The sequence below is a fragment of the Cryptotermes secundus genome, unplaced genomic scaffold (genome assembly GCF_002891405.2).
Source record: "Cryptotermes secundus unplaced genomic scaffold, Csec_1.0 scaffold1702, whole genome shotgun sequence".
NCBI lineage: Eukaryota > Metazoa > Arthropoda > Insecta > Blattodea > Kalotermitidae > Cryptotermes > Cryptotermes secundus.
The window spans coordinates 231,789-257,321 of NW_019727429.1; the positions used below are offsets into that span (position 1 = coordinate 231,789).

Genomic DNA, 25,533 nt, shown 5'->3' on the forward strand with positions numbered 1-25,533 from the left:
ACCAGTCAGTTGAATTGTAGGAGTCACCAAGTCGTGTTGTATCGAATGCATGGCAGTGACTAAAGCAGGAGAAGTATTTGTGATACTGCTGATGGCAGTAATTGTGAGATTGTAAATTGTGTGATTGTGAGAGCGAGTGTTCAATAAATTCACTATATCAATTAAGGTGTGAGGTTATTTGTCGCGTGACATACATCCAACATGTGACATTATATTACAAAATCAATCCATTTATTTAATTGGCAGACTTTTCACACATGCGCATGTGCAAGCATAACACATCTGGAAATTTTCATTGAAGCTGGAGAGGACAGTTTTCCCAGTTAAAATAGGGTAAATATAATGTGATGAAACTGTAACCATAGTTTCCTTTCTGGGTAAACTCTCCTGAAAAATGGGAAATCTGGTAATGTTGCACATTGTTAAAATAATAATGAATCCCAAGTAATTAAAATTGGAAACTTCAAACAGTTTTCTGCAGTGGCATCAGGATACAGTGCTTGTTTTTTAAGCAAGTGGCTCATGTTCCATCCCCACAACAGCAAGGAGATACACTAGTACACATATGAACCATGATAGGGCACAAATGCACAAATTATTGAGAAGAGTTTGCAGAATACATTGAGCCAGGATATCTCAGTTGATATACAAATAAGCAATGGGTTACATACTGGATGGACAGGATTCAATTCTTGGCAGGGACAAGATTTTTCTCTACTCTATAGCATCCAATCTAGCTTTGGGGACCACCCAGCTTCCTATCCAATAGGTATCAGGGGCTCTTACCATGGGGCAAAGTAGCTGGGATGTGAGGTTGACGACTCACATCCATCTAGCGCTGAGGTCAAGACCTGTGGAGCTATACCTCCACTCCCCCATATGTCTTCATGGTGCGGTTCTTAATTAATTGAGCACAGAGTGAATTTTGCCTTTACAGAACATGCTACAGGCAAAGTTGGCTTACCTGGAAGAATATGCTGACGTAAAACTTTTACAGCAAAGCGTTTGTCCTCAGTAAGAATTTTAAGATCCTCTTCATCAAGCTTATTGAAAGCCACATCCGTTGGAGCAAGGAAAGTGAATGGTCCCTCTCCACTCAGATCTTCCTCCAGCTCAGTTCCCTATAACAAACAACTGTATTATTGCACTGTGCAACTTTAGCGGTGCCATTTGAATTTACTACATCCTGACACAATTAGACCAGTTACTTTAAATCACCCTTATGAACTGCTCTGTAATACATGAAGTGCAGAAGACACACTTAACTGCACTGTATGTAAGTGAGTCAGTTTTGATGTAAGTAGGATAAGAATTTCTATCTTAAAATTAAATTTTAAAACACTGTATGCACGCGTGGACTGCGAGTCACCATACAGTGTCATTCGGCCACTCGGCTTTACTTTAAAGGTCCCCATATGGTGTCTTTCGGCTCATAAAGGTTAATCTTTAACATCCGAAGTGCCCTGATAGGGCCAGTGATGAGTATGGTCGTCATGGCCAAAGTACCCCAATTTGGCCAGTCAGGCATTTAAACTCTGCTAGTGGAAGCGTGTGCACACGCCACTAGTAGAAGCACATGCACAGTTCTAAATATTTATTTTTATATGTAGTAATTACTAGACAGGCTTGAGTAAAACCCTAATACAGGTGTGGGAACATCCCACATATGAACACGCCATTTCACCGGTCTAACAGACAGCACTCAACTCCTAGTCAATATCACATTGCTGCCAACACTCATATTTATACAGCACTCACAGTCCAGCCCACCTTTACATTATAGCACGCACTAGTCAATCACCACTCACAATCGCAAGTGCAAGTTTAAGCTCTGCCCAGCAAGCATGGTATAAAAGGCGGAGCCCAAAACTCGCAATCATCAATGATCACCTTCAGTTCAGAGTGATCAGTCATCAGCTCTTCGCTGCTACCAGACAGCTAACATAGCTGCCGCAGCTCTCCAGCAACTGCGCTCTGCTACTAGACAGTTAACGTAGCTGCTGCAACTCTCCAGCAACCACACTCTGCGACCAGACAGCTAACATAGTTGCTGCAACTCTCCAGCAACCTCGCACTGTGACCAGGCAGCTAACGTAATTGCTGCAACTCTCCAGCAACCTTGCACTGTGACCAGGCAGCTAACGTAATTGCTGCAACTCTCCAGCCCATACCATAGGCAGCTGTTCCTACCAGCGCATGCAGCACCACATCACCGGCTGGACAAACCAGCTGAACAGCCATAAAGACTTGGTCTACTACAAAGGAGCAAATTCTGCCAGTGCACTCACAGCGGAACAAACTGCCCTTTTCAGGGCCAGCCAACTTTTGAACATCAACATTCCACATAGCTTCACAGCTTTTCTGTACATTCAACTTATACAATTTAATATATATAATTGTTGCAGTTTTACGCGGTTATCTTTTAGAACATCGACAATCTCATAGAGGAATTAAAATGATACCTAAATGAACAACAACAAAAAAGGGTATACGTATGAGTTATGCCCAAACTCATCCACGAGCCAATACTTTTATTGCAGGTTAATGTTAAAATATATAGTAAAATTTGATGTCCATATCCATTTTGTTGTTATCTTCTTGATGTATAAATAGGCTGAAATTAAACTACAGTATCCGATTTCACTATGAACGCACAGAAAACAGATCGCACTCTGTATCTCAGCCAAGATGCAACTGTCTGTTCACAACCACAGAAAGGGCAATAATCTCTTGCAGCTATAACGGAAGGTCTTAACACTGAAGAAGGGACCCCTCTAGCTTTTTCTTAAATAGCCATGCTTTCATTCTTCTGCCCTTTAGTCAGAAGATTAAAAAATCTGAAGAGTGTAAGCAGTGCTAGCAGGAGACCAAATGATTTTATTGCTTCCATCTGTTTTATGACACCAGGGACTGCTAAAATATGTCAAGTGTTACAAGCAGGGCTGATTTCATAATGCAGAACAACTCTGCGAAGAAATGGGAAACCATTTTTACAGTACGCATCAAACTTGAAAGAAAAAATTGAAATTAGTGTATATTCCTTTGTATAAAAATTTGCAAATCTTATGTTATAATATGTGACACTGTGTTCTTTGCTGACACAAACAAAGTTAATTACATCCGTTTATCATAAAAATTGTGTTAGATACAGCATTTTAAACACAATACTTAAAATTGTTTAAGCGCCCTAACAGGAATGGACAGTGGCACACGGTAGCATAGTTGGTTGAGGCACTATGCTACAAGCTGGAAGGTCACGGGTTCAAGTCCCGATTTACAATTTTCTCTCACCATTATATCTAAATGGGGCAAATAAATGTAATAACTTGACATCTGAATTTTTATTCTACTGAAGCAACAACAAATGACTTGACAGCAAACACTCCTATTTATGGGAAAATACAGAAGACAGTAATCATAATAGACACTGCCTTAGTGCCACTAACACTAACACTGAAATGATTGCACAGATAATGTCATCATTACTATGATTCTCTTTCCAAAAGTGCAGTGTATAATTAGTACTAAAATCTCCATACAATGTTGAGCTAAAGTTTGTGTTTGTCTTTAAAATGTATGTGTTTATTGCAGGACATAAAATAACAAACATGCCTCTACATTAAAATTGTAACTAAGATCTTCACAGAAAGAATAACAATCTTGATACTGGAAGGTAAATTATATTAAAATCCTGAATTTTTCTGTAGTTTTGATTATACCATTGGATGTCAATACTTACCTCAATGATTTTCCTGAGCAAAGTATAGTTATCTTCCTTTTCAATAAGTTGCAGGATGGATCCAGTAGGTGGTACCAGTAACTTGTCTATTTCATGAACAACTCCTCCACATGCCCGATTGTCAAAGTTGATTAGTCGTGCACATTGTGCAGTTGCCCTTGTAATTGCACCAGTAAAAAATGGCAACTGTAACATGAAACATATGTAAAAATTAACAATAATACATGCACAAACCTACATGTACCACTACTAACACCATATTCTGAAGCATAAAAATATTAAAATGTGATATCATTGTTTTAATTAAGCCAGTGCCTATTATATGTATCCAAAGCAAAGATATAAATAAATCTAAATTACAATATAAGCATCATATTACAATCTAAAATGGAGTACAGTGGATTGCAACTGAACTGGAAGACAAAACTGAATGGGACACTCCAAAATATTGTGGGTTCATCTTTCGATATGAATTTTTAAAGCAGATTTCGGTAATTTTCATACATGCACTGTTAAGAAATTAGATGTAAAATGACTGTATGACTTCATCTGTCACAAAATTAACTCTCAGACACTTTGTATTTCAGACAGAAGCATGCTGAAGCAGTAATCTGTATGTATCTGTCCTAAGGTAGGCTCCTGCCACTGTAGGAACATTAGCAACCCTGTGGAATATGTATTATGTTTGTGCAGTCAGTCCATATATGAAACTTGTGAATTGCAGGATAGGCTTTGATAACATTTTATATTTGAAAATTTAATGAAAATTCACCAAGTTGTGTAAATTTTCATTTAGATTATACAAGAGTAACAACCACTTTTTCATTAAGACCCATGTGCATTTTTATGCATATCTCACTAAATATTTATTGGACATGAAAAATGTTTCTAACAAACGTTATAAATAAGAATGAAATACACATTTTTTGTCCAATACATTTTCTCTATACAGTTTTAAAATAATTTAAAAAAATGGATATTAGGAATATGTTTCTGAACTTGGAAATTCAGCAATCAATTATAGCCTTTAGAATGCAACCACAATTAAGAAAAAACAAAAGAAAGTCTTGATTGAGTTTAGACTGTATTAAAATCAGATTTTTTTTTTTTTGTTTAGTGTTGTTCTGCTATATTACAACATGACTTTGAAGCATATATTTAACAATAAAACATTTTTTTACTGATTGAATTTTCATTTAGTATATATAATAACAGTGAACATTAAAGCCTTAATGCTGACTGTTTATATGTTGAGTATATAGTTTTGACGTTTTACCAATTAGTACATGACCAAACAATGCACAGTTGCATGTCAGATTAATGTTTGTTTATTATAACGGATATATTCATCATGGTGGTAATTATTACAATTATAATTCCTTTTACCAAACACACCTGTTAAGTGAACACTGTTTACTTTTCCAGTCCTGTCAGAATGCTGTCAATGTAAATATGTCAATACTTAAATTTTGCTGCCCTGCCCCTTGTCACCAGTTCATGGTGTGTCCTCAGGTTGTGGATGGAGGGGACAGCCTCCAGATATGGAGCGTAGCTGCGAATATATGGAATAAGCAGTCGTGGAGAGGTGACAAGGGGTGGTCCTCNAGGTGGGGGGGGGGGCTCGAGGCTAACAACTCCTCACCATAAAAAATAAGCTTGTTATGAAAGATCACAAGAAGCCTCAGACCTGGATAGATTCTTAGGATAAACGACCTAAGCAAAAGGAAAAGGACATGGATTGGATCAATTTGGCTCAGGATAGGGACCAGTGGAGGGCTCTTGTGGACACAGTAATGAACCTTTTGGGTTCTATAAGATGCTGGGAAGCTCTTGAGTAGCTTCACAATTTGTGGCTTCTCAGGAAGAGCTCAGCTCCATAAGTAGCTCTGATGATCAGCACAATTCAGACAATTAAAATGATGATGATAATACAGTAAAACTTGGTTATAGCAACATCGGTTTCTGCGACACCTTGTCTATTGCGTCAAATATTCAATGGCACGAACTAATTCCTCATAAAGCAACTGGTTTTATACCTTGCTTAGTACGACATGCACAAATGCATCAACCTCGTATGTAACGTCATTTTCATTCCTGAATTTCTCTGATATCGTGGGAAAGTTCGATGTGTCTGCCCACCCTCACTTTCTCTACTTGCTGACGTGACTGTCCTGGAAGAATACGACCGTGGGCAGCAAGAGGAACGTGGGTTTCATGAGAAAACAAGGGTGTGGGGTGGGACTGCGTGAATAGTGCAAGAGGACGTGGCAGGTTGTTAACTGCATTCCTTTCCTAGAATCTCGTCTAACAGGACCTCACATTGTCTACTTACCCTATAGTGTTCCTGCCTAAACCCAGAGAAGTGCAGTAGCGAAAACATGGCAATGAAAAGGAAGGTTTTAAGCATTGAAGAGAAAGTTAAAGTGATTCATGAAATATTTTGTGTATTGTCAGTGAAATTACACATTTGGGCAATTCCGCGTTAATGTTACGTTAGTCTGTACTTAACTACGTATTTCACTAAAAAATGCAACATTTTAACTCGGTTTTTGGTAGATTTTTACGTGACTAACATAAGGCTACTGTGGAAGTGCCCATTTCGGTTACGACATTCGTTTATAACGACACTATTTTTATGTCCCTTTGATGACGTTATAACCAAGTTCTACTGTATAATCAACAACAACAATCAACTTCTTGCACATATTAAACTGTTGGTCTGCAATGAAGTCCAGTTAAAAATATATATGTACAATCTTCGTTTCTATAGTTCACATGACTACAACAGTACATTAACCCTACTGCTGTGATATTCAGCTGAAGTTAAACAAGCATCCATTATCTTATCTGACTTTAGTTCACACCAGGAAGTGGTCCTCTCCTTTCACTCCATCATTTGACTTCATTCACTAGGCTAGGAAAAGGTATTTTTGTTGCATTTTTTAAATTGATTTACCTTCAAATTGCATTACTGTAGGAAAATTGTAAGAAAATAATATGCATCAAAAGAGTTAAATTTAAACATGCCTCATACTTACAGTGGCGTACAGATTGATTCGAATAGACTTATCAGCAAGGCTACTCTTGAGTTCCTTATCATTTGAGAAGTCACATGACTGCACCTCAGGTCCTGTTGTGTGGTAGAGCAGCAGGTCACGAAGCTTATCTTTGTCAGCCCTGAGCTTCTCCAATTCAGCTGCTGATTCAGGTCTTGCTAGGGCTTCGTCGGTTGGGGCAAACAATGTAACATTTTTCATTGAGTCAAGGGATTCAGCCAATCCTGCCTCACGCAGAAGTGCCAAGAATGTAGTCAGGTTGTGACTGGACAACACTCCAGTGACTGGCCGAGCTGAAAATTATTCACTTTAATCAAACAATGCTAGACCTAAGTGAACATCAGTCCTTTTTTTAAAAATACTGAATAGTTCATGAGACTGTGACACATTAGTTTTGGATCTTCTTTTAAAATGATGGAATTAATCACATATGGCTTCAGAAGTATTCTTAAGGTATGGTACCATCATACATTCAATTGCTTCAAGGAACTAATGAGAGCTACAAAAAATATCAAGTTTAGTTTTGCCACTTTGATTCTTAAACATATTATTTCATCCAGAAATCTCAGTCCTTGCCTGCTAATGATTATTTTTATTATAATTATTTAATTGCAAATGGGTTTTCACATAGTGGCAGTGGTACTACAATAAAACAGACAAATAACACACATTACCACAAGAAGACAACAGACAAATAATACACATAACATGTTAAAAAAAAACAGCACACAAACATTAGTAGAGAAGTGAAACATACTATATAATAAACTAATGGTAATGAATACATAATGTTATGTTCTCATTTTCCCTTCATTTCGCTTTACTACACTTACATAACCTTCCCATTCTTAACACACTTCACTTCACTTCAGTTTACTGAATTTTTTGCTGACAGTATGGATGGATGAATGAATGACAGACAGATATACTGCGTATTCTGTTCAGTACAGGATTATTTATGTACGAATCAACTCCTAGGATATGTAAAGATGTTCTATACTCCACTCTGATAAAAAGATATATCACCAGCATGATACTAGAGGACGCTGCTACTTATATTTACTTATTTATGTTTGCATATACATAAAAATGTATTACATTACCTGCAATAATGTGGGTTCATTGCCATTCGAATTATGTTCCCAAAAATATTTGAAGTCCCACCTGGTATTAGTATAATTAATATTATTATGTCCTACAATCTTAGCATATTAAAGTAATTGTATAAATGAAGCATTTATCTTTAACAAGTGATTCTGAACTGTCCAGACAATAGGAACATGGTATTTCAAGGCACGATTAAATAAAATTTACAATCACAGATTTAAGAAATCCCTTGTCATTTTGGAGTCTGTGTCTGTAAAAAGAAAGTCTAACCACAAAACTTCTTAATGATTCTAACATTTTCCCAAAGCTGGGAACAGAATTCAGGGTGTACCGTTCCTGTACTTACCAGAGTCTGGCATAATGATATCATCAATAACATGGATAATTCCATTAGTTCCAACTACATCTTTGGCAACAATCTGTACTCCAGAGACAAACAATTTTCCATCATCTGGTCTTCTTTCTAGAGTCAAAGTATCACCATCCATATTGATGGTCATCAGGCGACTCGAAATTGCAGCAGAACACACAGAATGTTTTACCAGGTGATGTCGAAGAACATCTAGAAATGAGTAGTTGCACTCAACAAACCATTGAAAGAGAAACATTTTGATATGGGGGTACCACACATTTATACATCATGAGTCACAACAATATAACATTCCAGTAAAGTTATGCCACATTTTACTATACTATCTCTTGGATGTACCCCCCAAAAATGGGAGGTTTCAAACTATGAGCCTCAGAAATTAATTGTCAAAGGTGACACCAGCAAGTACAATACTTTTATCCTCAATCTGGAAAAAAGTTATAGTCTTGGCAAAACACACTGTCAGTTTGATGCATTTTATTCCTATTGTGACATGTTGTGCAAAGGAGAACCCCCCCCCCACCAGCAGTGACGCGGCGGGTGAGTCAGCGCTCCCCTCCCCCTCCTCCGCACGGTAACGTAACGGTGACGCAACCGGATTGTTACGGTAGTAACAGCGGTTACTACCGCTTGCGTTGCTAGCAACACAGCACCAGGCAACAAGGGTGCCTATTACGTGGCCGTATTGTCCGATCGAGGCTACATAGGGAGCAGCGAAGGCTATTCACAGTCAGTTCTACTGTAGCAGTCGGCGACTTCAGTTGTACTGAAGACATTTCCGAATTGTACTGTGACAGTCGCCGAGTGCGTTATCAACGACTTCTCAGTTCGCAAGTTACGAGCTACAGCCACATGTGCGATAACCAGTGATCACCAGTCATATCTGGAGAGTGTAATTCAGGGAGACTTGTATAGCTCCTGCATTATTAGTACGTGAAGACTCTTGAAGAGAGTGTTAAAAGAGATTTCGTTCTAGGGTTTGTAAAGAGCGGAAACCCGTAACATTGTTATCATTAATTGTAGCCGTTATTTGAAGATTGTTAAATAAACCAATTAACCATCTCTACGGCATCTTCAGTAACGTAAACACGTTACATTGGTGTCAGAAGTGGGATCAGTGTCCAAACACGTTACACTATATTATAATCCTATGAGGCCAATACCTGACACTGTTTAGGTTCAAGTGCAAAAGATTGATATTACAAGCCTCATTAGAAGCAAGATGAAAGAAACTGTAAATGCTTATAAGATCACATTTATACCTATCAGTTTAAGACTGTAGTTTCCTGCTACATAAGCACACAACTCACCTACAACATCTACAAAAAGAGCTTACATAGAATAGAATGAAAAAGATTTTCATTTCCTGAATTTCATTATATGGACATTTTACTAGATATACATATATACAATAAAAAGCACAGATTTAATGTTTCACTCTCTATGGTTGTATCTTGTTGTAATTATTATTGATAGGAGTATATTTTTTACAGTCAACACAACATATAACTTATTGCTCTTTTAATGGGTTACATGTTATGAACACAAGTGCAGCATCAGACCCTTATATTCAGTTGTCAGGGCTGATGCTGCCACATTTACATCAAAATTTGTAACACACTGAATGAGCAATAAAACTGCATGTTGTGCTGACTCTAGGAAATATATTCATATCAGTAACATTTCACTTTGTCCATAAGAAAGTGTTGACATTATTTGTATAGTTTTGGCTACTCACAATAAGTTGTATAGGTTTTTTCTGCCTCAACTTCAACATGGCAGTTACTGACAAGAAAATCATGTAATTATATCCCAGCTCATCATATACCACATAACAGTGTTACCAGACACAAGAGATTTCCACTATTAAAGAAATAAACTGTAAAACTAGGAGAAAATATCAAGGATAGTTTATCAGAATAGTGCTTCCATGATGATACTGGGAAGAGAATCCAAAATGTCTGTTCATAATATGGACTATTTCTTGGAAACCTGATAATCAAAGGAATAAACATATTCCGCATCCACACAGTTTAAAATATCTTTCATGTAATAATGTAAGATCACACAGTCTCATTCTTCCTGTAATTTTTTCAAGATATGTGTCTAAATAAAGGACTTACTTCCAACGCATGCCTCGCCTTGTAGTAATCGAGACTGTACTGTTGGATCCAGCTTCTCAAATGCAGAGTCTGTTGGAGCAAAAATGGTCAGGTGACCAGGTTCCTTCAATGTCTGAAGCAGATCAGTTTTTGAGAGCACTGCAAAAGGAAGATGTACATCAATGGAAGTGCATATTTTTGATAATGCAAACTACTAAAAAACTTGTGACACTTGAGGTCTCATAAACAATTTTAATTTCACAAATATGTTTAGTAAAAGAACAGTACTGACCACAGCTGTTACTGAAGGCAGCAGAGTTAAAGTAACTTACAGGATCTCAGTATAGAGAACTGGCTATCCTGTGCAAGAAGCTCAGCAAGTGTTTTAGTGACGGGACGGATCATTCGGTCCACAACATGCACAACACCATTTTCTGCATAGTTGTTGATAGATGTGAGTCTTGCACAATTTGCTGTCATCAGTCTCTCACCAGGAACAGCGTATAAGTTCACTCTTACAGAGCTGTTTGCATTGTCACTGTAAAGAACCTAAAGGGAATAATGTCCATCAAAACACTGGTCCCTAAAATCTAACCCCTTGGAGCAGACTATTAAATACTGTTCAATGAAGTGAAAAAGTGATGCAGTACACAATTTAAAGGCAGATACATCTTAAATTTCAAATTAATACTGATGGCATAGTTCTGAATATCTTGCAAAGATAGCAGCACCAATCAAAGCTGCACTTTAAGAAACTGTGAACAAAATACATGTTTACCATAAAATAATGATAACTCAAATATCCCTGGCCCAAGAGTCATCTATCTTAATTTTAGTTTTTTGTTCCAGAACTATGTTTGGAAAAGAAGATTTCAAGTGAAAATCTGGAATTATATGAGGTGCAAACCAAATATTCCTGAACAAATATAAAAGAAAAAAAGAGGTAAAACAATTTTTTTTAACATCTATACAATCGAACCAGTAGTACTGCTATAGCATGAAAAAGTTTCTTATACCTTCTAAAATCCTACTGGGTGCCCACATTTTGTAAGCTTTTTGCTTTTTTCAACTGAGTCATAACAAAAAATCTGAACTTTAGTTTGAGAAGTACACAGAAGCTGTTGGTGCATGTTGCTGATGCTTACGAAACTTGGCCAAACTCCTTTATTCATATAGCATAATGCATTGGAGCATTTCAATGGTGAAGAATTCACCAATCTAGTCAAACATTTGGCCCTTTCCAATAAATTACATATTTCAGATGCCAAAGAACGTACAAATATAGCACCTACTTCTTCATCTAGCATTCAAAACAAACTGTGTTTAAACAGTTCCTTGGAAGTCAGAAAAACACATGAAAATTGTTATACCGACTGACTTGGGTAAAATGTATGTGCCTCTTCAGGTCTCAGTGAACTAGGAGATATACTAAAATCTTCTCAAATAACCACAAATTTGAAGTTGATATTTTAACACTGATACAACTGATAACTCAAGAAGATTTTAGAATATTTATTAGCTGTGAAAGCTTCAAATTTTATACAAATCTAGATTTCCATTGAGAACACATGGTCTATAGGTCATAGCAAAGAATTTGAGTTTCATTAACAGTGATGGTGAGCCTGATACGATCTTTATTTTTTGGAATATTTTTTTATACAAACCTTCATATTTAAGCAGGCCATTAAAATGTTTTCATCCAGTGCCATTTATTTTGACACATTAGAATATTACACCATTACTTGACAGTTCCTAAGCCCATAAAAGTAGTACTTTCACTGTCTAAACATTTTCATCTGGCACATCTGGTCACTCACTTCTTCATCAATTTTCATGCTTCTCTACTATCTTTAAACATCTCAAAACATTCAAAAATCAGGTGTGACCTTATCACCATATGTCACTTATAACATATCATATAACAATACACAAGTTCATAACATTTTCACACAAATTTTATGATAAATTCTTTTCCAAAAACTCTTGTCTCTCATCTTTACAATGTACACCATGATACCTATCTTTACTACTCATGGAAATGCTTGTCACAGTTGCAAATTTCTCACACTGCCATATAGCCTGAATAAAAGAAATCAGCCTGTAAACTTTTGGGTTGCACCTCATATGCAGATGTCTGAATACAGCCAAACAGTATAGCACTGGCATTTACCTAATCTAAATTTTAAAATATGTTTACACCATTTATATTAATTTCACCAATAAATTTTAAATTGTGTGTGGCAGAAATTTTCTAGCAATGTAATTATAACCAAATCAACACTAACTACTTTTCTGTTGGGCATGTGTGTGCAAAGAACGGTCAAACATTCCATGAAAGTGAATCCACTACTATATAATAGCGTAGATATGAATGTATGTCTGCGCAAGAAACACGAGTGGTTCCTGAAAAATGTATTAATTCTCATACAATTCATAAATTAATATCTGTATGTACCTGTTCATTTACAAGCTCACTCATGTCATAGAGACCCGGAACCATGTGGCCCAGAACAATGTCCCGCATACTGGTACCCTCCATACCAGCTTCACGTCGCCTGCGTGCGGATGCAGGGGGAACATAGAATTCTACCTGATTCTGGAACATATTTAAATGTGATATGCTCATAAAATTTCAAAACCAGATAAGTTGAACTTCCATTAAATAGTGCATGGTTATTTTCATTGCAGAACTGAATGAGTGGTTACTATCTGCATATATATATATATATATTATTTCATTCCTTCATTCACACATATTAACCTAATTCTTATTACAGCAGAATTCCTGTCTTGCATTCTGCACAAAATCTGTGTCTGCACAGGGCAGTAATAGTGTCCATTTCCATTAAAAATTTTAGATCTTCAAATGTTTTAAGCATTTTCCAAGACTCATTACAAGTAGGATTACAGAAAGTAAGGTGTGCAAATATACCATATGCACCGTTTTTACATAAGCCTATCCTCAATTAAGTTGCATCCTATACCCTGTTATCAAGCAACATTACTTAAATCATATAGTAATTTTTCTAAACTACATATTATTGAACAGGATGCATGAAATGAAAATTTCATAGTATTGTTCATCTTTTCAGTTCAACATAGTAGTTACAACTGTGAGGTTAATAATATTGTTGAAAAGATGTCTGTAATGAATTCTTACGCACTCTTCAAATATGTTAAGATTACTATGGAAGGAAAACAATCTAACCTGTCTTACTTTCTTTTAGATTCTAAAGGGTTCTGACAATGGTGGATAACACAGAATTACTGGGGTTTTGGACTTTTCCCATCGTCCAGAATTTTAGGAAAAACAGGACATGATGTTTCAGAAACTGGATCTGTTTCCATCTTCAGGTGAGAAAGGAAGACACCTACTCAGTTGGGCCCCTTAGAAAGAGCTAATCTCAATCACAGTCCAGTTACAAACAGTTATGGATGAAGAGAGAGTAGGTAAAGTCTATTTTGTTCATAAAACCATAAAAAGAACCTTAGAACTGAAAAATCATTCCAAATAAAAATGCATACATCACATGTTTTCCTGAATAAGAACCTACATAAAGAAAGTAACATGCAAGAACTCAGAAAAATATCATGGTCTGTCTTATATTGATGTGGAGTCTCTATAATGAACAATATACTTACTGCTTCCTGCAAATTATCGGTAAAGTCACGAACAGCATCATCTGATGGAACAAAGAGTGTCAAATTGCTGGCAGTTGTCTTTTCTTCCAGACCGGAAGTGCGGACTAACTGGACAAAATCCTTTCCTCCTACATCAGCTGCTGTTTCCAGCAGGCTCTTCAGATGGACTGCAAGACAAGTAATGAACCTTTTTATAATAATATTGCCATCAATATACACCCGATTTAATTATTTACATGTCTCACGGTTCTCTTCAGATGTGAATTTAAAACACTGAAAACAAAAAACTGACAATTAAATGGGATTTCAATTTCTTGAAGTAAGAATTTGTAGAAGCTATTAGTACATTACGAATAACAAGGATAAAGTACTTTCATTTTCAGAAGTATTATTTTTTTTATTGCTAGTGGGATGGGACTAAGTCCCTTGCACTGCGACCACTTCTGGCCTATTGTACCAGCCCAAGATGATAGGTGAGGGTGATTGTGGGGCAATTGGTGGTTTTTAGAAAATCAGACAGTGGACAAAGTCCAAGTTTTGACTGGAGTGTTTAGAAATATTTGCTGTCTACTGAACTGTTTTTGTGGCTAAATTACCATAGTAGTGGGTTACAAATATACAGTTTCTTAACAACAAGAGGTTAAGAGTATAACAAATTTTAATTTTTATTACCCTCTGTACAGCCTGGTTTTCCTTCAACTCGCTTAAAGCCATGGCAGCACTGATACTTCACAATGAAAGTCTTGCGGATTCCATGGTTACGAATCCTGTGCAGTAAAACATAAAAGTTTCATGACCTTACATCAAAGGATGGATGACAGTAGAAAATAGAGAGAGAGAGAGTGTGTGAGTGTGTGTGTGTGTGTGTGTGTGTGTGTGTGTGTGGAAGAGAGGGCCAGTTAGTGAGAGTGCCCACTCAAGTCACCCCAGTAGCAGCAGTGAGACCAGTAGTAGTCAGAATCCCCCCTTCCCCCCTCACTGCATAGGAGGTCCCACTTCTAAGCATATACATGTCTATGACAGAACATAAATCTTGTTCATGTATTCCAATGGGACTCAAAACCAAGAATTACTGGGCTGGCATGGGACATCGGCAATTTAACTGACCATACATCAAAATGTACTCTTCTGTTGCTTAACTTCTAGACTAAAGTAAACTTCTGGCTCTGTACATTGCAACAGACTCAAGACCTGAATGTCTCTCACCCAAATACTATATATTTTTGCAAAGCAGCATGACTTTGTTTCCAAAGCAAGTGTTGTCAATTATGACATGACTTTGTACTTTTTTAAGTTAGCTTTTCCCAAAAATAAATTTACCTGATTCAAAATGTGCCCATGAGAAGCCAAACACTTCTTTCTTGAATTCATAGAAATTGTACTAACCTGTACGTTCATGAACCAATATTTCACAGCAGTGGCTCAGATGTGAGAGTCACAGATAATGAGCAGCATTACTTCTCATACTCACATATACATTTGGAAAATTTAATTTAATTAATTTAGTAAATGAACCCCCAAATTCTTGGTAACGATGATTACAGGACACATTTTTAATATTTAAGGCAAATTAAATCTCTAGAGCTTTTCTGTGGTCCCACTAAGAACTTTTAAACCTTACAAAATGAACATCAATATGCATATCTGTAGACTTCTGAGGTAATTTACTTGGTTAAATAGACTGGAACTGAAAAATATTAAAAGAATTCCTGCTATAATCTTAATCACTGCTACCATTACTACCCCAAAAATTGAGGGGGGGGGGCAGTACAGCATCAACCAATGACTTCAGATTAAGCTAACATGAATGTTAACAGATGATAAACATACCTCACAAACTAGAGACAGTGTTAAAGAGTGTCAAAATGAATCCATTTCTGTCACAAGAAACATTGTCTAATGAATGTTATATATGAAGCTGACACTTGAGGGCTGTATTCAACTTAAATTGCATTAGCAGCAAAATGTGTTAATAAAGAAGCATCAGAGATTATTGGTAAATAAAACAGAAATAACAATTCTGTGAATGATAAAAATGATGTCAGTGATTACAGAAAGATCACTCAAGGCAGCACACAGTGAATTCAGCTCTATCCTGGCCAAGATCTATATCAAAATGAATCCTGGTACTTACTTTATATGATTTAATATTTTACAAATTTTTCTTTATTTTTAGTAGATAGAAAAATCTATGCAGGACAGAGTACTCTATTATTTCTAATAACAGTGATATACTTTCTGCATAAAATATAAAAAGTGTAGAGCACAAAAGCAAATGTGTCCTCATATACCAAATGATTTTCCTTATGCCCAAAATCTTGATGATAAAACTGCTTACTAAGCTGTACTCCTGATACTTACTTGGTGGTACAGGTATACTTTATGTCTGTCTGTTGGCAACTGGAGAATTGGAAAGATCCAAAAACACCTCCTTCTTCTTCATCACTATCTGTATTCGAAGTTTCTCCTGTGCGGTTGTGATGTTGGCTTTCATCTATCTCCTCACGTTCCACACACACATTAGGCCTGGAGATAAAAAGCCAATGCAGATTAGTAAATGGGACAGTCAAGATCATTACTGACTAAAGCAGCAAGCGAGGGGTCCGCAGGTGTGCCACGCGAATGTGGGGGAAGGTTGAAAAGAAGCAAAAAAAAAAATTGAGGAAAAAAAATTGTCAAAATCCATGATCTACATTATTTTTAAAAATAACACAATGATCAGAATTTTAGCTATTGAACTTTTATGCAAAATCTTATTACTCCCTCACCCACTCACTCATGGAGCCGAGCCCTTCTTGAGAAGTCACCAATTGTGCAGCTACTCATGAGCTTCCCAGCATTTTATGGAACCCAAAGGTTCCTTATCGTGTTCACAAGAGCCCTCCACTGGTCCCTATACTGAGTGAGATCAATCCAATCCATGCCATCACATCCTATCTCTCTAAGATCCATTTTAATATTGTCAACCCACCCTACACCTTGGTCTTCCCAGTGGTCTCTTTCCACCTGGCTTTCCCACCAATATCCTATATGTATTCCTCTTCTCCCCCATTCGTGCTATATGCCCTGCCCATCTCATCCTCCTTGACTTGATCATTCTAATTATACTTGGAGAAGAGTAGAAACTATGAAGCTCCTCATTATGCAGTTTTCTCCAACCTCCTGTCACTTCATCTCCCTTCGGTCCAAATATTCTCCTCAACACCCTGTTCTCAAACACCCTCAGTCTATGTTACTCCCTTAAAGTCAGAGACCAAGTTTCACACCCATACAAAACCACAGGCAGAATTATAGTTTTGCATATTCTAATATCTGTCTTTGGACAGCAGACAAGAAGACAAAAGGTTCTGGACTAAATGGTAGCAAGCATTATCCAAGTTCAATCTCCTCTTAATTTCCTCCTGAATAAGGTTTTGATTTATCGTCGTTCCCAAATATCTGAACTGCGCCACATGGCATGACATGGACTGTGCGCCTAGAGAGGGAAGTTTTGTCACTTCCTGATTAAAATACGCCACGCTGCAAAACTAGCCAGAATAATTTTAGTTAACGCGACTAGCTAGGAGTACGATTCCTGACAGGGTCAAAGATCATTGTCTGATGATACTGGAGGGGCTATTTTTGTAAGAGTAAGGCAGGCGGAGAGTGCAGCTTTCTACTGACATTCAACCGGAACCGATATTAAGAATGCGTGGAGATCTACGTCCACTGCCCCATACATCTTCATTTAGCAGTGCGAGTGAAGGGCTGTGTTGCATGACGGAGTCTCGGATAATGCTGGTGAAATCCAAGACAGCGCGCCTAATTCGCCTCTCTTGTTTATTTCTACAACGGACGTCACGACGTTCGTTACAACGGACGCATTTTGTGCGTTCGCGTAGACGCTGCCTTAGCTTCTTAGATTTCACGAACGTTTTTGTAATACACAAAAATAAAAATTACGAACGAATTCTGGGATATTTACTGATGGGTCACGGCTGGCCTTTATCACATTCAGCGGAGACAGCTTCCTTAAAATTCCTTACATCATCATCATCAATCTAATTCTTATTGTCAGTAACCTATGTCCGGTCTGGAAAACCGAAATTAACGGCCGTGAGGATCCGTTGCGTTGACCACTAGACACCCTCTATCCGCTAAAGTTGGTACTAATTTCGCCGACAAGCAGCGGTGGCTCAGTCGGCATAGTTCGGTTCCGGACTACAGGCCACGGAATCAGTAACTTATGACTACACAGCGTCGCTAGATTGGGTGACAGTGAATTATGAATTGAAAGAACGTGGGAAAAAAGCGGTGGTGTCATGATTTAAGGCACTATTCTGGCATCAAATTTCAGGAACTGAGAAAAAACACGAAGAGGCTCAGTCAGGATAGTCGGGAGTCCTGCCCGGGTAGGTTTCGCGTAAATATGGATAACTTAGGGGGAACCAGGCATTACTGGCAACTCGGATCCTATGCTTATGGTGTATGTATGAAAGCAGAATGTTCACTTCAGAACTAGCCATTATTGAACAATCAAGGCTGGAACAAAAATGAAACACATGTTATAATAAGGCAAAAGCATTAAATATGCGTGACTTCATCCATCGGTCATGCTCCCCTTCCGATGTCACTTCTTCACGCTTAAAACCGTCCCATTAACCTAGTTTATGTGGGTGGAGGCGCGTTACGTAATCCCCAGTGTGGAAACATCACTATTCGCTTTTTTTTTTCTCTTGGCATACAGCCCCAGTGGCCCTAGGCCTACCTCCATGAACTTCTCCGTTCACTTCGGTTTTTCTAGATCTTTCACATTCGGTAGGACTCCTTGGGCGGGTGATCAGCTCGTTGCAAGGCCTCTACCTGTACACAAACACAGAAAAACGCACACACAGAAACTAAACATCCATGCCCTGAGTGGGATTCGAACCTACGATCCCGGTTTCCAAGCGAGCGAAGACAGTGCATGCCTTAGACCGCTCGGATACCGTGACCGGCTACCAAATGCGATTAAGGAGATGAATTTTGGCAGAAGGAAATAAGCTGGAAATATAGGATGCACGTCACAGACGAAACGCGCGTAGAGAATTTTAGTGGGAAACTTCAGGGAACAGACGAGTTTGAAGATTTAGGGGCAATTAAAGGACAACAATAAAATCTGAAAATGCTATCTTCTGGTATATGACCACGCGTAGTCCGGTGAAAGCCAAGAGACGTTTCAGAGGAACACATAGTCTCCAACCTCAGGGTCGAGTGTAAGCTTGCTACGTGCTTCATACTGGTTTATTGTTTGGCTTATTCTTAGACCCTGAAGATGGAAGCTATGTTTCTCCGAAACGTTGGATGACTTTCACACGGCTACAAGAAGTACGTCTCGGAAGACAGGACTGTTCTAGTTACCGCTGTGGAAACACCTGACCCAAAATAGTAAAACCGATTTTAAATAAATAGGATAAGGGGGTTGGACCGCCTCTGTGGTCTAGTGGTCAAAGTTCCTGGCTACAGATCCAGAGGTCCCGAGTTCGAGTCAATTCGCTACCAGATGTTCTGAGAAGCAGTGGGTCTGGAACGGGGTCCACTCACCATCGTGAGGGTAATTGAGGAGCTATTGCAAGGTAATAGCGTATCCGGTCTAGAAAACCGAAATTAACACCCGTGGGGATTTGTTGCGCTGACCACGCGACGCCCACTATCCGCAAAAATTTACACTAACTTCGCCGACAGGAGGCCGTCGCTCGGTCTGCATAGTTCGCTTGCGGACTACAGACCAAAGTATTATTAATTTTATTGCTGACACCGACTTTAGAATGTTGCTAAAATAACAATGGCATATATATGAAGCTTTGTTGCATTGCTGGAAATACTGCTTATGTATCTATCACACATAACCACTTTTAGTGTGAAGATTTGTCGCCATGTTTCATCTCATACACCCGTATTTCTGACCCCATTTGTACGATGTACACTTGAAGACTGTACAGTATTTAAATTACATGTCCTGATATTTCGGATTGTATTCAGATTGCATCAGCCGGATATTAGCAAGAAATTATGGCAAAAACTTAAGATGCCCATTTTCATTCACATGTCAATCCATATGGTTAAGCCAGTGAAAGCTACAAATTAATATACAATTAAGTGACTTATTTTTCAACAGAATATTCAGTAAATAAAATCTAAGGTTTTGTGACGATAGTACATTAGTACAAATATTATGTTTTGGGTAATATCCATCTCCCTGTCTTCATCTAAGAACACAGTCCTGTTTATTTTTCAAAACACAACGTTTCGGAGACTGGATTCTGTCTCCGTTTTCAGGTAAAACCTATTCTGTTTGCACTAATCGATAGAGCTAGCTCCTATCTCTGGACACCTGTACCAGCACCAAGATGGGGTATAGAAACCAAGCTTAGCATAAACCATCTGCGAGAGCTAAAAACATTATATTATTAAAATATTTACACGCATAAGGACTTGCACCATAGAACTGTCATAACAGAAATCATCAGTGAGGTGAAGCAATACTCCTTACGGTACCAACAGAGGAAAAACAAATTCTAGTCATGAGGTGGAGTTGATCTGATTGATTTGCTGATTTTCGGAAAAAAAAATCATGACATAATACGTATTACATATATCTTGAATGAATGAATGAATGAATGAATGTATAAGGGGTGGGCCTTCTCGGCCCTTACACCGCGACCTACAGTGGTCTATTGTGCTTCCCCTCTTGATTATCCCCTCAGCAAACCCACGCTTCGGATGAAGCGCAGGATCTTGGACGTGGGGGCGTCAAAATAGTCACTTGGTTCCATAAAGTACTGACCCAAGTGACGTAATCTTAAATAAGCTACGGCCTTACGTTCACACAGGATATGTGTGGCTGTTTCATTTTCTTCTTGACACCTCTCACAAGTGGGACTACCACTTACTCTAACTTTGCCAAAGGCCAGGCCATGTTGAAAACACGGGTTCTCATCCGATCACCGAAGTTAAGCAGCAATGGTCGTGGTTAGTACTTCTATGGGTAACCGCTTGGGAACACCACGTGCTGTTGGCACTTCATTTTGGCCCGGATTCGATCCCGGGTCTAGTCAAGTGGGATTTGTGGTGGACAAAGTGGCGCTGGGGCAGGTTGTCTCCGAATACTTCCACCAATTGCTACACAATCACCCTCACCGTGGAGGCCAGAAGTCGCCGCAATACAAGGGACTTAGTCCCAGTTTGAAGAGTTGTCCTTTAAGGTGACAGTGTCCTGTAAGTAGTCCCACCACCCATTACATGCATGTTACGAAAACCTTCAGTCAGAAAATCAGAATCCCAGCACAGAGTCGAACCTAATATGTTCCGAATAAGAGTCTAGAGAATGACACACCGACCTGTTTGGTATGACATGAGATACGAAAATGCGCCTCCCGTACGCGAAGGGAAGGGAATTCAAGATTTTCTGAACGAATTATCGTCCTCCTTTTTTACCTTGTCCTAATCCCAGGAATAAGAAACTTGTAACAAGACAACTTGACAGAAACGCTACACACGCTTCGGGTGTTAAAAATGGGTCTTAAGCTTTTATCTTCTTGTTACTTGTTGGAAGATAAACGTAATGGGAAAATGCTGTAGTAAATCTGGTTACGGTCATGTGTTCTCTCTGTAAGTGGAACGAACGCGGATAACAATAATAAACAGAACTGCCATACCAGTACTTGCACCACAGTATATGTTGCCTTAGTCAGCGGACAGGGAACTAGAATCTTCAGTCACCATCACTGATAAATAAGTGAAATAAGTTCATCTGAATAATATACAAAATATAAGTTCCTACGTCACAGGAAACACAGCGTCCTCATGACTTAAGACCAAATGGTTCCGTCTGTTTATGGAAATAATCGCGGTTTATTCTGGTAATCGTACGAAATGTATTGTCACGATTTAGGGGTGTGACTATAGACGGGGTATGGATTTGTGAATAGATTTATTAACCACTTACAGGGACTAACTACAAATACATCTTATTTAGTAGGCCGTCACAACACAACAATCAAAGAACTTCAGGGACAACGCCCAGATACAGTTCACTACATGTTTCGGCCACTAGTGGCCATCCTCAGGTGAATACATTTCAACAAACATACACCACTGAACTGCAGCACGTAAAGTCCGATACAATGTCGTAAATCACTTAAGACAATTATAATAAGAATATAATATATAGGTTATTCGAAACCAATAAAAGTCTTATATAAAAACAAAATTAAAACCTGATTGATATTTTTTAACATCGAATCACTCGTTGGTTCCACCTCACATCGTAATGTGCTATTTGCGTATGTGAGGTGGAACCAACGAGTGATTCGATGTTAAAAAACATCAATCAGGTTTTAATTTTGTTTTTATATAAGACTTTTATTGGTTTCGAATAACCTATATATTATATTCTTATTATAATTGTCTTAAATGATTTACGACATTGTATCGGACTTTACGTGCTGCAGTTCAGTGGTGTATGTTTGTTGAAGTGTATTCACCTGAGGATGGCCACTAGTGGCCGAAACATGTAGTGAACTGTATCTGGACGTTGTCCCTCAAGTTCTTTGATTGTTGTGTTATGACGGCCCAATAAATAAGTTGTATGTATTGCAACACAGCAGGATGCACGAAATGAAAATTAACTACAAATAACTATAACACTTCACTGATTTACACACTTCACAAATCACTACACGCTAAGTTTTCTCCAGCCTGCAGTGTCTTCACTAACCGGTCACTGGCAACAGCTTCTAACAGTGGAGATTCTTCAGCTATACGCGCTCAGGTTCTACCTTCACAAGTCTCCCGTGTAGAACTCAACTGAACCCATCGCTCTAATTGTCCTTGGTATAATATCTCGGCACGGACCACATAGAAAAAACGTTCTATTATTACGTTCGTGTCCGTTGCAGCGGGAATGTGTTTACCGAGCCGCTGCCCAGAAACTGCCGTTGTTTATTCGCCTATCTCACGATCATTGTATATCAACGACTGTACACGCTACAATATAAATGCAGTGTAAAAGCAAAATTCAGGGCTTTCTGTGATAAAGCAGATGTTACACATGTTATAGTTACCATTGTGATTCAAAGGGTTAATCAATTTCTTTCATACAACCCTAAGCGGATGCATCCAAGCACTCCAACTTAAAAAAATACAATCCCCGGCAAATTGCGTGGGTTAAGTTCACGAAAAACAATATGCTTCACAAGACCAAAGCCGTGTGATAAATTAGGGTTAGAGAAACTGCGGCCGCTGTAAACAATCAAAGCTTATTATTGTTACTATTTTTTATTTATTATTCTTAGTGCGGTGCGACAGAGTTCACTTAGTACTGCGGCAACTACTGACCTATTGTACCAGCCCCAGATGATAGATAATGGTGACTGGGGAGCAACTGTTGGGGCAGGGGAAACCAAAGTACTCGAAGAAACCTTCCCCAGTGCCACTTTGTCCACAACAAATCCCACAAATCCGGGCTCGAACCCGGGCAGCCGCGTTGGGAAGCCAGCGACTAACCGCCTGAGCTATGGCGTGGCCTAAATCAAAGTTTAACTAAAGCGTCCCATTACTGAACGCAGAAATATGTAACATTATGCAAGAAATTTAAAATAGTGTCATAAAATGCATGAAAATGGTATTCTGAAAGCTATAAAACTGGTTTTGGAAGTCATTATATCCGAACTTCCAGCAAACGTAGACTTCTTGGTGCAGACGACTTTGGTATTTCGGCATACAAGTCTCTACACAAATAAAACGGAATACCGTCTCTGGAGAAACTGGACACAAAAGGAAACTGCAGATACTTGAAATTCACTTTTGGCAAAACAATGCTCCAGTCAAGTCTCAAGCTTCTGCCAGTTAAACATTGTTTACCGTCTTGCGAACCTCTGAAGTTTAATGAGGCCCTGGTGAATTCCAAGACAGGGAGAGTCATGACATGCAGTATAATGAATGAATGTGTAAGGGGTGGGCCTTCTTGGCCCTTGCACCGCGACCACAGTGATCTATTGTGCCTTTGACATGCAGTAAAGACAAAATTAAAACCAGCCACTGGAAACAAATACACAGGTAGATGTTCTCAGGAGTTGAGAGGGAGGGATACAGACATGCCGACAGCAAGGCGATCCCATAGCCTCCTTTCATTTATTCAAACTATGGAAAGTGGGCTAACAAGATTAAAATATTCCTCTTTCCTCTATTCTTTGTTATTAGTGAATTCTTTATTCGTATTGCTTAATGTCATTTTTAATTGTCTCATTCTGATCCGCTGCACTATTAAGTTAGAAAATTAATAGAATTTTCGGTCCAGTGCGGCAATAGAGGTCACATCACTTTTATTATTCTTGCCTTACATGTTTCGGTGTAATAAAACCATCATCAGAGGCACTTTTCATACGGCAGGAGACACCGTTAATTAAGCTGGTTCACTTTCATTTGTGTTATTCACAGATGTATCTTTCGTATTATTGTCGTAGGTTTTAGTTACGACGGCACTCGTTGTCGTATAAAAACACAAACATGCAGAATAATTGAGTACCAGTATACGAGTGCGTCGTAACTAAAACCTAAGACAACAATACGAAAGATACATCTGTGAATAACACAAATGAAAGTGAACTAGCTTAATTAACAGTGTCTCCTGCCGTATGAAAAGTGCCTCTGATGATGGTTTTATTTAAACCGAAACATATAAGGGAAGAATAATAAAAGTGATGTAACCTCTATTGCCGCACTGGACGGAAAATTCTATTAATTTTCTCACTTATGGTCATACCGGAAATTTTCTTGTAGATATCACTTCATAAGACAACGATATCATGATGCTGCTGATAATAATATATGATGAGCAATTACTGCTCGTGCAAGCAGAAATTTCGGTATTTACAACCATTAACCTTTCGTGATGAACTGATTTAACTCAACGGAGCATTTCGCTTAATGATAATTTTATAGTCCCTCAGCTGGCCAAGATTTCCCGCCTATTATGATCCCGAAGCCAGCCACTTGACTTTATCTTCAGCCAGATTAATTTCGACTACACCCCACACCATATTTTAACTTCCATTTTAATCCCTCCATCTAACGCCTAGGTCAGGCCTCGCCATAGCTCAAGCGGTCAGTCGATGACTTCCCACTGCGGCGGCCCGGGTTCGATCCCGGGTCTGGTCAAGTGGGATTTGTGGTGGACAAAGTGGCGCTCTGGAGGGTTTTCTCCGAGTACTTCGGTTTCCCCTGAAAATCTTCATTCCACCAAATTCTCCATCATCATAATCACCCGGGTAGGCTACAATAGGCCAATCAGTGGCTGCCGAGTGGACCCAGTTGGACTCCACCCCCACTCTAAGCGAATTTAAAAAAAAACGCCTAGGTCACTATGCGATTTGTTCCTTTCAGATCTCATGATTAAAATTTTGGACAACGGCCAAAGGTGAAAGGGACAGGGCAGTTTCAGAAGGGGAACTGTAAAGGACCTATTACTTTCGTCATATCCGGTCGTCTTTAATTACA

At 38.5% G+C, this 25,533-nt stretch overlaps 1 protein-coding gene and 1 pseudogene across 1 annotated transcript in view; one reads left to right on the top strand and one right to left on the bottom strand.

Moving 5' to 3' along the window:
* Nucleotides 1–25,533, bottom strand: part of LOC111864810 (transforming growth factor-beta-induced protein ig-h3) — a gene marked incomplete at its 5' end in the record, with an annotated part of 35,782 nt that overhangs the window by 2,450 nt on the left and 7,799 nt on the right. The window contains 10 exons of the mRNA XM_023852341.1: nucleotides 965–1,121; nucleotides 3,740–3,925; nucleotides 6,778–7,088; nucleotides 8,249–8,464; nucleotides 10,396–10,533; nucleotides 10,707–10,923; nucleotides 12,830–12,970; nucleotides 14,017–14,183; nucleotides 14,689–14,783; nucleotides 16,378–16,542. Of these exons, the coding sequence (XP_023708109.1) occupies nucleotides 965–1,121; nucleotides 3,740–3,925; nucleotides 6,778–7,088; nucleotides 8,249–8,464; nucleotides 10,396–10,533; nucleotides 10,707–10,923; nucleotides 12,830–12,970; nucleotides 14,017–14,183; nucleotides 14,689–14,783; nucleotides 16,378–16,542 (1,793 nt within the window). The remainder of the gene's footprint in view (nucleotides 1–964; nucleotides 1,122–3,739; nucleotides 3,926–6,777; nucleotides 7,089–8,248; nucleotides 8,465–10,395; nucleotides 10,534–10,706; nucleotides 10,924–12,829; nucleotides 12,971–14,016; nucleotides 14,184–14,688; nucleotides 14,784–16,377; nucleotides 16,543–25,533) is intronic.
* Nucleotides 20,937–21,055, top strand: LOC111864811 (annotated as a pseudogene).